The sequence below is a fragment of the Meriones unguiculatus genome, chromosome 3 (assembly GCF_030254825.1).
Source record: "Meriones unguiculatus strain TT.TT164.6M chromosome 3, Bangor_MerUng_6.1, whole genome shotgun sequence".
NCBI classification, from domain to species: Eukaryota; Metazoa; Chordata; class Mammalia; order Rodentia; family Muridae; genus Meriones; species Meriones unguiculatus.
The window spans coordinates 135979480-135993719 of NC_083351.1; the positions used below are offsets into that span (position 1 = coordinate 135979480).

The window sequence follows — 14240 nt, forward strand, 5'->3', positions numbered from 1 at the left end:
GAGGTGGGAGGGGATAGAGGCAAACTAAGGACAATCCTTAAAGATTTGTTTTTAACATGCTGTGGAGACAGCTCAGCTCCCTTGCTGGGATCTAAGGTCACCCTGCATGGCACTTCTGCTCGGCTGCTGGTGGCTGCCCAGGTGACCATTCGGGCAGGATTCTGAAGTCACATTCAGCAGTGTGCTGAAAGGGTTTCTGTGATGGAGTAGGTGTGGCTGCTGCAGGTACAGAACTGGAAGTGACATCAGGAACACATGCCACATATCAGCAATGCTGTCTCCTATGTGGTTCCCACCAGAGATAAAACAGAAGCATAAAATCACACAGAGCGTGCATTTTATTATGGTTTCCACGTAAAAGTCAGGGCCAGACAACACCCACCTCCTGCAAGCTGAGACCACCATCTGCCACTCATGACACCAACAAGTGACACTGCTCAGGCTTTTGAGAGAATCTTTGGCTTTTTCTCTCCTTTGTGTTTCTGTCCAGACGCTGTGCCCTCCCTTCCCACCCCAAGGGCCAGGGAGAAAATATACTACCCCCTTAGTTCGGCTGGTTTCTCTCTGGGCTGGCAGCATCTCCACAGACCTAAACTGAGTAGAGAGGAGTGTGACCAAGGCCTCTCAGAAGCCAGGTAGAGGTGTGTGACACAGAAACTACCCAAGGGGCTTTCAGTGTTTTTGTTTAGAAGGGCAGGTCTGTGTTGGGTTTTCACCACCCATGGGCCCAGAATGGTTTGCCTGTTTTTCACAGGTTCTAATCCAGAGCTGAAAGAGATGCTGACTGCCTGATCCATGGTCTGCTGCCTCCTTCCAGCACTTGGACTGGGGAGAGAAAGAGTCTGCAATCGTGAAGGAAGTGACTCTGAGCTCAGTGTGCTGGCTGTGGCCCACCTGGCACACAACAGGAATGGCGGGGTCGCCCTTCTCTCCAATAAGTCACTCACAATCATCGCTCATTCTACAGGTATCGCAGGCTCAGCCGGAGGTGGGATGAGGTCTGGTCAGATGACAGTGTCCCTGAGAAGAGGGGAGGGGGGCTTTGTAAAGAGTCCTCTTTTGAGTTGTGGCTGTAGCCAGCAGGATCTAGGCTCAAGCAACCCACATGGACACGGTTCTTGTGCCACAGAGACAGGGCAGGGACACACTGTATGCAGTCAGCATGGCCATTCGGGATTGTTTCGAAATGTTCAAACAAGGAGGTGTCATGGGAAGAACACACGTCCTTTCCTTGGCTGTGAAGCCCCCGGTGAAGAGGATGTGGGCTCCCAAGTCTGCAGCACGCACACCAGACAGAATATAGAATGGGAACTAGTCTAGGAAGGCTATGGTACCAGGATCCTGACACAGGGCAGGGGCTGATGACACAGGAGGGGTCATGAGCAAGCCAGAGAACTGCCTGCAACCCTCTTTCTCATACTATCCCCATCACAAAATAACTACCCCCACAGTCCTCACTGAGGTTCCCTCTCTGCCATGAGCAGCCTGGAAGGAAACAGAACCAGGGATGGATGAGAAGGAAGGCATGTCTCCTTAGCCTCTGGCGAGCTGTGTCCTCCATCCCATGCATACAATGCTTCTTGGCCCTTGTGCCTGGGACTCCGGAGACAGTCATCATCCACCACTTCTTAGGGTTAGCAGTGTTCCGGGCTCATTGGAGAGACACTGTCTCCTCCATTCTTGGGGCTGGGTGGGGAGGGAGGCAATGCTGTGCGCACCTTCAGAGAGTTCACATTTCTGCCACGTAGACCTAGCCTGCTCCAAACCTTTGCAAGTGAAAGCCCAAGCTTGCTAGAGGACCTGGTGTTCACAGTTCCTGGTCAGAGCAGGAAGGCAAACAGATGAGTGAGGTTTGTTCAAGATGAAGCTGCAGGGATCACTCCCTCCCACCAGAGGGAGCCTCTTCCTTCTCTTCAACCCCACTGCCACCCCTAAAAGCTTTTTTGCTTGAGGAGACAGGTTTCCAAAGCCCCTTGCAAGGGAGATGACATTGAGAAAGAAAAGCCTGCAGCTGGCTCAGCTACTGCTGTCAAACGCTGAATCTCAGACAGTGATGACTTAGTTCTCCAGAAACTTCCTCCAGCCTCCTTAAAGAGCCATTCCTCAGGGTGGCCAAGAGTAGCACGGTGCCACCATGAACACAAGTGCCCAGTCACTCCGGGGTCTTGGTTCTTGGTTTGGAAGCCATGTTGTAGTTGGAGATTTAACCACGTGGAACATGGTTCTGGTCCATTAGGCAGGAAGGCAGCTGTACTGTGCAAAGTCCGCTCTGGGTTTAAGGCCACAGTTGGACCTTATGGTGACGGCAGAAATTCTTGCTCTGCTCTTTCTGTAGTTTCTATGTTTTCCTGCAATATAAAAATGCATTGATTTGTTACAGGATTTAAACAAAATTATTTTTCCCTGCATGGACCAGGTTGATGATGGCACGCACTCACCTTTAATCCCAGCCCTCAGGAGGCAGAGGCAGGTGAATTTCTGTGAGATGGAGGCCAGCCTGTTCTATAATGTGAGTCCAAGACAGCCAGAGCTACACAGAGAAAGCCTGTCTCAGAAAAAAAAAAAAAAAAAAAAAAAAGAGGCGGGGTTGGGGGAATGATGGACTTGGGAGGGGCTGTTGTCTGATCAGCAATGTTAGGAACTATGTCCTTGCCCTGCCCTACCTTGTCTTGAACATCACCGAAATACAGGGAGGCCCCACCAAGAGCTTAATTTGTGAAACATGTTACTACCCTTTTCCTTGTATATAAAAGGCACAGGAAGCCAGAGATGATGTGAGTGTGAGGATTCTAATAAAAGGCTGCAACGGTTTCTTTAAGGCCAGCTTCTAGGTTCTCTGTGGTCAGCCTGACTGATGGCCCTCTCTGCCTCCTCTCTGCCTGCCCAGGATGTGGCACACTGTCTGTGCTTCCCAGCAGGCCCTGCAGCTCAGGGTTGGAGGCCTCGAGGCTCCTCTGATGGTGGCCATCCTCCTTGGGAGAATTGGCAGTCCTAGAGGCCGAGTGAAATGGCTCCTCAGCTGATGAGAATACCCAGTTTTGACCCCTCCACCTTCTGAGCTTGGCAGGGGACCAGTTTGAGACCAGAGAGGAGCATCAGCAGGAGGAAAAAATACTGATGTCAGCTATTCTTCTTCCAGGGACAGTGCTGAGTCACCATCAGGGGAAGGATGGGGGGGGGGGAGCTGCTGTGCAGAGGCCTTCACTGGGAAGAGAGGAGGGGGACAGCAGGGACCCAGGGTGTCTTTCGAAAGTGGGCCACACCTCAGCTAAGAAGCCAAGCTGTCATCCTGGAGGAGGAGACCTACAACTAGCCTGGAGGACAGAGAGCTGGAAACCTCACGACCAAGAGAGAGTTGGTTCAAGGCACAGCAGGAACACAGACCCCAGGAGAGAGTGGGGGTAAAGTCAGGGATCGGGGAGAGAAACCTGGGGTGGGGGGACCTGGAGGAAGAGGTGACATCAAGGACTGACTCACCTTGGAGTGAAGCAGGAAGCTGTTGAGAGCATTTGAGCCAATAGATGGATGCACACAGTGTTTGAGCAAGAAGTCAGATGCACAGATTGTTTAAGCAAGAAGTCAGATGCACAGATTGTTTAAGCTAGAAGTCAGATGCATAGAACATTTGAGCAAGAAGTCAGATGCACAGTGCTACATTGATCCTCCCTCAATGAGAATGGAAAGGGGAAGACTCTGATTGTAGGAGGCAAGGGATGGCCTGTCCTGTGGAGCTTTGCTAAGGAGGAGTGTGTTAAGCTTAGTAAGAAGCAAGGAGATGGCCCTGTGTAGGCATGAGGTGGCCACTGGGGTCAGTATGCTCAGATCTTAAGAAAGAAGCTAAAAGCACTTCTCTCCAAGGACTGTGGAAGCTGAGAATGGGGAAGACAACAGGCCAACTAGCTGTGAAATGTGGAGTTGTGGCACAGCTTGGTCACAGGAGACCCAGCATACCACTGCCAAAACATGGCTGATTCAGAACTGAGGTCTTTCTCCTCCTAAACATGCCACGGGGGACAGACAAGAATTTCAGAAGCTCACAACAGTTTTATGAGGAAAGACATAGTCCTAGCTTCAACCTTAGCTGGGAAGGAAGTCCACTGACCTGGTGCTCACGTGCCTGTCACAGTGTGGTCGCCACGGAGTGCCTTCAGTGAGAGTTCATACCCAAGGAACATGGCTGCACTCATGGGAAAGCCGCGCACAGCATTCACAGTGATACCCCTGAAAAACACCTTTGTGCAGGGGTGGGGGTTATTCCAGGGTTAGCCCTCTGCAAACAGGAAGTGACTGCAGGCCTGGCCTGACCAGAGTCCAAAAGATCTATGGGTGGGAAGCCTCCGGCATGCCCCAATGTGGTAGAGGACAGATCCAGGACACAGCATTGGTGGGTGACAACATCTCCAGTTACAGTGGCAACCTTGGGCTGCTGCTAAAGGGTGTTCCAGCAACAGCCCAGACAATGCTTCTTCAATCTTCTCCAGGGACTCCCTGCACTGGTGGGCACCCAGTGACTACTCATCACCTGTGGGGCTGAGGTGGCATGGTCTGAATGGAACAGCTGCTGCTTTTGCCTCTGTGGCAACTTGTGCCTCCTATCCCTAGGCAGTGCTGTGACATGCCTCCCACGGGCTCCCCACTCCCCACATCTTTCTGCTTGGTACCATGTGGACCCAGGGAAACGTGGGCAGCCTACGGCCTCTTAGATGAGATAAGCTCCCTCTGGAGCAATGGCAACCTTACCAGGCGTGGACAGAAAAGGGTCTAGGGAGCTGCTCCTCAAGGTGTTCTCTAGAAACTGCACAATCAAAAGGTAAGCCCTCTCCCATGCACCGTCGGAGGGAGAGCTGTCAGGACAGGAAGCAAAACGTCTCTCACACAGAATCATTTTAAAGTTTAAGGCATAGCGTCTTCCATTTTCAGCAAGAGGCAACCAGCCTGAGCACGTGTCCAGTTCCAAGGGCCACTGGCAGACACAGGACACAGCTTGGCTTAGGAGAGGAGTTCATGGACCAAGTGCTGGAGCCACTTGGGCAGACCCACGTGGGACCTGGGTAATACCAGTGCTCCTTTCCAATGCCTAACCATATTGGAATTCCTCAGGTTCACCCAGAGTGACTGAGTCGTAGCAAGGAACTGAGTCCAGCTCCAAAGGGAAAATTCCATGCTGGGTGCCCACACTGCCTGTAACCTTGGCTTGACTCTGCTCTGAGACAGAGCCAGGTGGGCCTGGCCCTGGAGCACACAGCCTCCTGGCCCAGCAAACAACATTTCAGGACTTTGGGGCCAAGACCCACCTCCTGAAGCCTCCACAGCTCCCTACTGAATGGGGCATGTCTGTACTGCTCCTTGGCCTGTGCTGACCCTCCTGCCCCAGCCTTGTACTCTCTCTGATGGACTTTTCCATCTGTCTCTCTGGGCCATCTCTGGTCCCCTCTGCTGTGAATGCTCTAGAGACCTGCTTGTAGCCTCTGTCCATCCAACCAAGGCCGCCCCAGAGTGGACAATTAATCACAGAATGCCCTCACTGTTCCCCATGGTCCGGGACTCAGGAGTCCCTGACAGGGCAGGAAGCAGTCTGTGGGTGTGTTTCCCTTGGTCTCAGTACTCACAGGTTCTTGGCTCTGAGTAGCCCTTCCATAAATACCTGTCAAATGAGTCCCCGAAGGACAAGCATGTGAATGAATGACAGAAGAGCACCCTGTGCTGAGGGAGTGCGGGTGCTGGTAGCTGTGGGGGTGTAGCAGGGTTAGGACTTCATACCCCTAAAGGGCAGGGCCACCGGGCAGCTGACGCTGGCCCCTCAGGAAGCTTGACTCTCCAGCCCTGAGCCAGCCTCATCATACCACCAAGGCTCAACTCTAGTCTATCGAGTTCAGAGAATAATCACCCTTTCAGGGGCCATAGCCATTATGGCCCAAGACAACCCTCAGCATGAGCAGAGGTTAGGACCAAAGCACCAGGTGCTGCTTTAGCTCTAGTCTACTGGTAGCAGGTTCCTGAACCATGGGCTTCTGGGTTTCCCCTATCCCAGAAACCCTTGAGTTATGACGGTCTACCTGCCAGCATCGTCACGAGTCCTCTCTGAGTGCTTGCTATTAATGAGTTCCCCTTCCGTGGAAAGGTGAATGTGCGTATGACGACAGAAAGTGTAGGATTTTCATGAGCCACACACAGGATGTTCTAGGAGTTACTCTCCAGTGAGCAGAGCCCATGTCATGGGGACTACACTCTTGGTCCTGGATGAAGAAACTTCCCACGTTGTGTTTGGAAAGCTCGAGACAGCCCGTGAGGTATTGCTTGTGTGTGCTGCTGCTATTTCAACATGAAATGCTCACACATGTGAGTACACAGACATCTACTCACTTGCCTGTTTGCAAGTGCACTGCCTGTTTGGGGAATATGTCATAAGAAACTCAAATTGGTAGCTGCTTTTGAAAGGATGGGGTGAGAGGTGGGACCCTGAGGCCTGTGTCCTCTTGCGCATTTGGAAGCTTCCTGCTTTCATGCGGCACTGACTTTTTCATCAACTAGTACACAATTTAAAGATTAATGTGAGACTCATACTCCAACCAAGGACCATGCATGGAGATAACCTAGAACCCCTGCACGGATATAGCCTGTGGCAGCTCAGTCTCCAAATGGGTTCCCTAGCAATGGGAACAGGGTCTGTCTCTGACATCAACTCAGGGGCTGGCTCTTTGATCACCTCCTCCTGAGTGAGGAGCAGCCTTGCCAGGCCACAGAGGAAGACAATACAGCCAGTCCTGATGAGACCTGATAGGTTAGGGTCAGATGGAAGGGGAGGAGGACCACCCCTATCAGTGGACTTGGGGAGGGGCATGGGAGGAGATGAGGGAGGGAGGGGTTGAGAGGGGACAAGGGAGGGGGTCCACAGCTGGGATACAAAGTGAATAAATTGTAATAACTAAAAATAAAAAAAGAAATCAATGATCAACTGCAAAGCACAGTTTCAGTACCTTAAAAAAAAGATTAATATTTGGGTTGGTGAAGTGCTTCATCAACCGAGCACTGTGTTGTATTTAATGAGGCTCGATCCTTGGCACCACAAAAAGCAAATAAAGCCTGTCTCTGAATAAACACCGGTGAGGTTAAGAAAGCAATGGCCCAGCCTCAGCTGCCCCGGGGCTTTGGGTCTGTGGAGTACAGCGATTAGGGGGTAGAGATGGAGTGGGGTATGTAATATCAGCAACCTGTTCAGCCCCTACAGATTTTTCTTTAATGATGACACTTTAAATTGGGAAAAATGACAAAGAAACTCAAATAAGAAGATAGCATCCCACTTGAATCTCTTTAGGACCCGTAATTGCTTATGGAATCACAAGCTGATGGAAAAAAATGAAAGAAAAAAAATTTAGCTTGTGCCTGAGTGGCACCCTCTGTCACTGGCTGCCGTTAAATACAACAAGAATTAAAATAATGAAGACAGCAAAGCTCCAAGCCTATCCTCCTTAAAGACAAAAAGCTCTTCTGAGGCTCATAGTGCACGGTGGACAGTTGTCAATGCCTGGCCTTTCTCCTGTGCGGATCTCCAGAGGCGATGCTGCCTTCCAGCTGCTGTGATGCACTCAGGGCAGAGCTTGGGCCTCCCCCATCCTCTCCTACACTTCTGCCCCTTCCACTGCTGGCTTGAGGCAGATGGGCTTCATCGGAGTGTGGCCTTTTTTTTCTCTGTGTTTACTGCTGTGTCCCTAACTCATAAAACTGCACCTGACTTAGCCCAATGTTCTAAGGCAAATTAATAGTGTACTTGTGAAAACGAAACCCCTCAGGTGTTTTCTCCAGGACTTTTTTTTCCAAATTCAACGGTAACTAACTCTTTGCTGCTAAGGGCTCCATGTGAAATTGACTGTGGCAGTTCTGCCTCTGGAGGAGAGTCTTGGTCTAGATGAAGGGCAGGTGTGTTTTCTGGGTCTTGCACCCTTTGGTTCAGCCTGTTAGTTCTGGATCTTCCTTGACCAGGGGAGGGAATGGAGTGAGCAACTTCTCCAAGAGGAGAAGAGGCAATAGAGAAAGCATGGTGGAGCTGTAGAGAAGCAAGCACCAGTGTGTGCACAGGAGCACAGTGGCCGCCGGGAAGAGCTCCACCAGGCCTAGACAGATGGTTGGAACCATCTGGCAGGACTTGGGGAGAGGCAACACACGGGCACAGGCCCAGGCCCTGTGGCAACATGCATGAATCAAACTACACAGGGAAAGCAGCTTCAGGGTGAGGTGTGGGCTGGCAGCTGCCTCTGCGTGTCCTCAGGAAGGAGAAAGAACAAACAAAATAGACTCTATTCCAAACAAGAAAGAGGAAGAGCCTTGCAAGTCCACAAATTGGGTGAGAGGTTACCTGGAAACTGGTAAAAAGACAGGGGATACACAGAAGAGAAGGAACCAGAAAAGAGAGCATTAGCCTTGCAGCTCACAGAAGGGGAAGGGAAGCTGAAGGCCCTTCTCAAAGGTGAGCAGGTGAGCGAGGCAGGCAGACCCTCAGCAAATGCCCCAGAACTTACAAACCTCAAACCCAGCTGCAGGTTTAGGGGAGGTAGTGATTCCTCTGGACAGGTCAGAGGAGACAAATTTCATTCCTGTCATGCTACTACTATAACTGAGAGGACAGTGCCTGGGTATCGTCTGAAGAAAGGCTACTATTAAAAAACTGAACTAGCAAGGCTAGAGAGAGCTGAGCTGAACTGGCTCAGTTGGTAAGAAGAACACTTGCTGCTCTTTCAGAGGACCAGAGTTCAGTTCCCAGCACCCGCATCACGTGGTTCACAGCTCTCTGTAACTTCAGCTCCAGGGTATCAGATAACCATTTCCTAGACCCCAAGGGTGCTTGTCCTCAAAGGTGCACATGCACCTCCCCAACCAGACATGTACACATAATTAAAGCAAAAAGAGCTGAGCTATCCGTGGGATCTAAGATACAGGGACATGCACAGGAGAGGAAGCCTCGGTTCATTGCTCTACCTTAGCCTCGGGATTAGGAAAGGACACGGAGGTAGTTATGGTGAGCCAGGTAGCTCAGGGTAACAGGAGCCTCAGCTCAAGCAGAGGAGTGTGTAAGCCCTCAATGGTGGCTGAAAGCAGATCTTAACTAATAACAGCCCTACAGCTGAGGTCAGTGAATGGCTTAATTCCTAGAGTCACCTGTCTGCATTAGAAGGTCCTTCTGTGTACCTGACCCACAGCTGTATTAATATAGAGCAGGTGGCTAAGACCCAGGAGGCCTCGAAAATACATAGACAGGTCCTCCACCTACTCGGGTGCAACGTTTGCTTACTATACTGACAACACACTTGAAAGAACCCATCATGTCCAACATAGCAACCCAGCAAACCCCCATTACTAAAAGGGAAGACAGAAAAGAACAGACAATAACCCAACCAGTCAGAAAAACAACAACAGAAATGGCAGGAATTTATAAACTCCTCTCAGTGATAACCTTAAATACAAATGTCATCAGCTATTGAATATAGAGACTCAGATTGGCTGACTGGACTAACAGATTAACCCAACTGTCTGTTGTCTGCAAGAAACACACCCAGAGTCTAAGGGTGGAAGACAACCTAAAAACAAGCTGTCATGGCTATTCTTATAACTGATAAAGGAGACATCAAACCAAAATTGGAAGAGAAAAGAAGGTCAGTACATATGAAGGAAAGGAACATTTCATCAAGAAGATAGAGCAATTGTAAACATATTCGCATCAAATAGTACACAGTTTCTAACATAAACACTAAAGGACATTAAAGCTCATGCAGATACTGATATAATAATAGTCAGTAATTTAAGTATCTCATTCTCATGTAAAGATGGACCGTTAACCTAAAAGCAAACAAATAAAAACCCCTCAACCTTAAATTACAAGATAGATTAAATGGACTTAACATATAGGAATTAAATGTTTCGTCCAACATTTACAGAATATATATTCTTCCACAGCCTGAGGAACCTTCTCTAACATAGGTCACAAATCAAATCTCTGCAAACATAAAAGCATAAACATGAATTCTTCTTTGTTATCAAATCATAGTGGAATAAAACTAAAACTCAATAACAAGATAAAGTATAGAAACGGTGAAAATGCATGGAGGTCAAACAACACACTCATCAATAGTTCTTAAATGCCCATTGAAGAATCCAGATAGAAAATTTTAAAATTCTTAGAATCAGATGAAAATAAAAACACAAGTGTATCAAAAATTTCAGGATACAGGTAAGGTGTTTCTAAGAGCAATATCTCTAGCTATGAATGATTACACATAAAAATCAGTTATGGATTAAACAATGGATTCAATTGTGCAATTCAAAGTCTTAGAAAAACATCAAGTCTCAGAAAAACAGCAAGGCAGTTAATCTCAGCACTCAGAAGACTCTATCAATCAGTCAGATCTACAGAGTGAGTTCCAGGACACCCGGGTTTATACACCTCCCTCCCAAATAAAAACAACAACAACAAAGTCTTAGAAAAACAAGAACTAGCCAAACCACCAAGTAGTAGGTGGTAAAAAAAAAAAAAAAATCATAAAAAATAGGACAAAAATCAGTGAAACGGAAATTTAAAAAAACATACCTACATGCCTAGAGTCAACCAAAGAGTTGGTTTTCTGAAAAAAATAAGCAAGATTGGCAAATACCTGGACAAACTAACAAAGACAGAAAGAGAGAGAGAGAATCCTAATACTAAAAAATGAGAGCTGAAAAGGCTGAGATTTCCACAGATCCCAATGATATCCCAGTATTCACTGGGGAATACTTAGGCTATCTGTGTTCCAAACAACTGGAAGGGCTAGATGAACTTGATAGACCCATATGACCTCGTAAATAAGTTCAAGAGGATATCAACAATTTAAATATCTATAGAACAATCAGTGTGATCAAAGATGGAATAAAAAAATAAGTTCAGAACAGAACAGATTCATTGCTGGCTGAATTAAGTATTTAAAGAACTGAATCTAATGCTCCAGAAACTTCCACAAAATAGACAAGGATGTAACACCACCAAACTCATTCCACAAAACCGGCTGTTGACCTGTACACCAGCAGTGGGTGAAGATGAGAAATGGGAATTTATAGGCCAATGTCCCCGATGAACATGGACACAAACATTCAAGAGAACCCTTTCAAACCTAATTAAAGAGTTAATGAAAGGCTCACACACCATGACCACGGTTTCATTCCATGGATGGCTTGACTAAACATACAGAGTAGTCTACACAGACAGAGATCCACTAGAGGGAACATACATCAACACGCTAAAGGCTGCACATGGCAAACCCACAGCCAGGATCATACTAACAGGGGGAAACTGAAAACTTGTCTCTAAAACCTAAAACGAGGCAAGGGTATCTGCTCTCTCCTCTGCTGTTCAATCCCAAGCGTGAAGCTGTAGCTGGAGTGATAGGACAAGAGAGGAAATAAAAGGATCGCAGATAGAAGAGGGAGAGGTCAAGCCGTCCCCATTCGCGGATCAGCACGATCTGATCCTTAAAGCCTAAATAGTGTACCCCCAAACCCTCAGGACTCTGATCCACGTTTTCAGCAAAACAACGGGGTACAAAATAAACACACAGAATCCAGTAATGTTTCTATATACCAATAATAAACTTGCTGAGAAAGAAATAAGGGCTGAGAGGGAAAAAAGGTCCCATCCACAAACGCCTCGTCAAACATGAAATATCTAGGAATAAACTTAAGGACAGGCCGGTAGCCTCTAGTACCTGCTCCTCCCTCCCACCCCCGGCCTCACCACTGCACGCCTGCGCCCTCTGCCAGGCTGCTGCTGACCCAGCGCGGCCTTGTGAAGCTTACCTTAAAGCCTTCCCGCTGGTAACTCTGGGCAATGCAGTCCAGCACGCCCTTGTACTGGTTTAAATAGACGCCATCAGCTTGCATCCGACTTTTCACGACATCCATCGGAGTCGCTGTCGCCCAGGAAATGGCCCCTGCAAAGTCGAAGAAACCAGGCGAGTCAGAGCTGGCTGTCTCGGGTCTTCAAGGCCCGGCTTGATCCTCAGAAACCCCATCAGAGGCTGGGCAAGTGGGCCGGGAACAGGACTTCCGACGCTCTCTCTCCACCCACTCTTGGGCCTAGCAGAAGGCCCCTGCACCTCCTCTGTGAAGAGGCACCGCACCGTGCCGTGTTTATGAGTTTGCTGTGATGACACTGTGAACCCGTGGGAGCCTGGAGCAGGAGCCCAGGCCATGGTGGCTCTCAAAACGTGGCAACATTTATCAGAGGATAGCAACTGCTTTACAGTGCTCCACAGCCTTTCCCAAACAGGCAGAGAGAGCTCAGGATGAGGCCTGTGACCAAAGGCTTGCAGCTGCCTGCAGGCAGGGTTTAATCTGAATGTGGGGAAGCTAAACAAAACCTGTCACAAAGCCTGCTCAGCAAGGGCCAGCCTGGGATTGCCAGGAAAGATAAAGCATAGCCTTTTTCTGTGTAAAAGCTTTTCTAAATCTGTGGCATGAAACTGAGGGACCACAGACAGAGGTCATGCTGGCTGGATCAGCACAAAAGTCCCAGTTTGAGCATTTGTGTGACTTTCAAGGATTCGAAAAACTGTGATAGGTTTGTTTTTGGTTTTTCCTAACACAGAAATTGGCACATTCTTGGCTGGAGAGAGACAACAATCTAATGTCAAAGTCCAGGGCAGCTGGCTTGCTAGGTTTTGTAGCAGCTGCCTAGCTGCTCTCCAAAGAGACCTTTGCATACTCTGGACCCTCTGCCCATGCAGGCCTGCAGGGCCCTAGCTTCCTGGCATGGCCTTTGGAAGCCTGTCTAGATGTCCACAGTGAGGGTGTCCTAAAATAAGGTGGGCAGGCCCTTGGCACATGCTCTCCACACTAATGAGGAAGGATGGAGACTTGGAGGCTCTTCCAGGGACCGGGTCAAAGGATGAGCCCCAGACACACAAGGGCATAGGCAGAACACTATCCTACGGCCAAGGCATGGGCTTTGTGTATGTTTGCTATGTGCTTAAAACACAGATAGTAGCTGGGCAGTGGTGGTGCACGCCTTTAATCCCAGCACTTGGTAGGGAGAGGCAGAGGCAGGAGGCAGGAGGATCTCAGTGAGTTCGAGGCCAGCCCGGTCTACAGAGTGAGTTCCAGAACAGCCAAGGCTACCCAGAGAAAGTCTGTCTCAAAAGAACCAAACCATACAACAAAACAAAACAAATAAACAAACAAACAAACAAAAAAGATAACTCTGAGAAGAAAAAAGGTGGAGGAGTAGGAAGAGAAGGAGGAGGAAGAAAATGCTTGAGAGGCGGTAGGGAGCTACATCAAAGAAGGTGTGGCAAATCAGGGTGACAAAATCAGCCAGTGTGGCTACCCTTGGATACCTCTGACTGCAGAGCCCCTGCCGTCCTGCTTCATGGCTTGGGGTCTGTCAGTGCAGAGCATGGAGACTGGTTCCCCACTCTATACCTAACAAAGTCCGGTGTTCAGGAAAAGGGATTGGTGATAACAGCTACTGGAAATCACCCATTGCCTCAAGGTCCAGTGAATTCACGTAGAGATTCTCACAGCCCTGGAGGGAAGCACATGATAGGTCCAAGGGCGGGTCCCCCTACTCAGCCTGACACAGGGTAAGTGAAATGAAGGACCCTGCATATTTGGCTGGCTGAGTCCTGTCTCCTCAGAACTGGGAAGGTTGTGGTGAGCTCCTCCTCTACCCTCCACTCCTCTACCCTCCACCATCACTGTGGCAGGCCCAGGACCCAGGGACAGGACTCCCACTGCTGTGGCCCTTACCTGCAATTCCTCCTGCTAGCCACACTGCAAAAGGGCTGGGTCCTGTGCAGGCCTCGGGTGTGATCCATTCACTCAGGAACACATAGGGAATAAAGTAGAGGCAGTATCCTGGGATGTCCCTCAGCAGCATGGCGCTGGCTCCCCGGTACAGCCCAGCCAGGCCCTCAGTCCGCACAATGGTTACAAGGCAATGCACTGGCCCCTGGTATGGTGCCTGCTCCCCTAGGGCTACTGCCCTGGACTTCAATCCATGGCTGGCTGAAAAGACAGACGGAAGATGAGGGCAAGTGATCAGGCAGGTAAGAGCCTGGCCAGCTACTGGCACCACAGCCCTTTCAGCCCATTGATAGTTCCCACTCATGCAGCTCATTCGCTTTACCAAGCTATCTGCCACCCTTGGCACCTTACACCAGAATTCTGAAGCTCCCATAAGGAGCCCTGGCAACCAGTACACCAGATTGGAGACAATTCAA

At 49.2% G+C, this 14240-nt stretch overlaps 1 protein-coding gene across 5 annotated transcripts in view; it reads right to left on the reverse strand.

The window, feature by feature from the left end:
• Positions 1-320: 320 nt before the first annotated feature.
• The window catches only part of Slc25a48 (solute carrier family 25 member 48), a 36774-nt gene continuing 22854 nt past the window's right edge, over positions 321-14240 (reverse strand). For 3 of the 5 annotated variants that reach the window (XM_021651195.2, XM_021651197.2, XM_021651199.2), the window contains 4 exons: positions 13768-14025; positions 11818-11951; positions 4103-4232; positions 321-2348 (listed from right to left, as the gene is read on the reverse strand). In XM_021651195.2, coding sequence (XP_021506870.1) covers positions 4110-4232; positions 11818-11951; positions 13768-14025 — 515 coding nt within the window. In that variant the 3' untranslated portion in view covers positions 321-2348; positions 4103-4109. Of the gene's footprint in view, positions 2349-2438; positions 2546-4102; positions 4233-11817; positions 11952-13767; positions 14026-14240 lie in introns of all 5 variants that reach the window. The other 2 variants (XR_009590880.1, XM_021651198.2) reach the window with 2 other exon arrangements.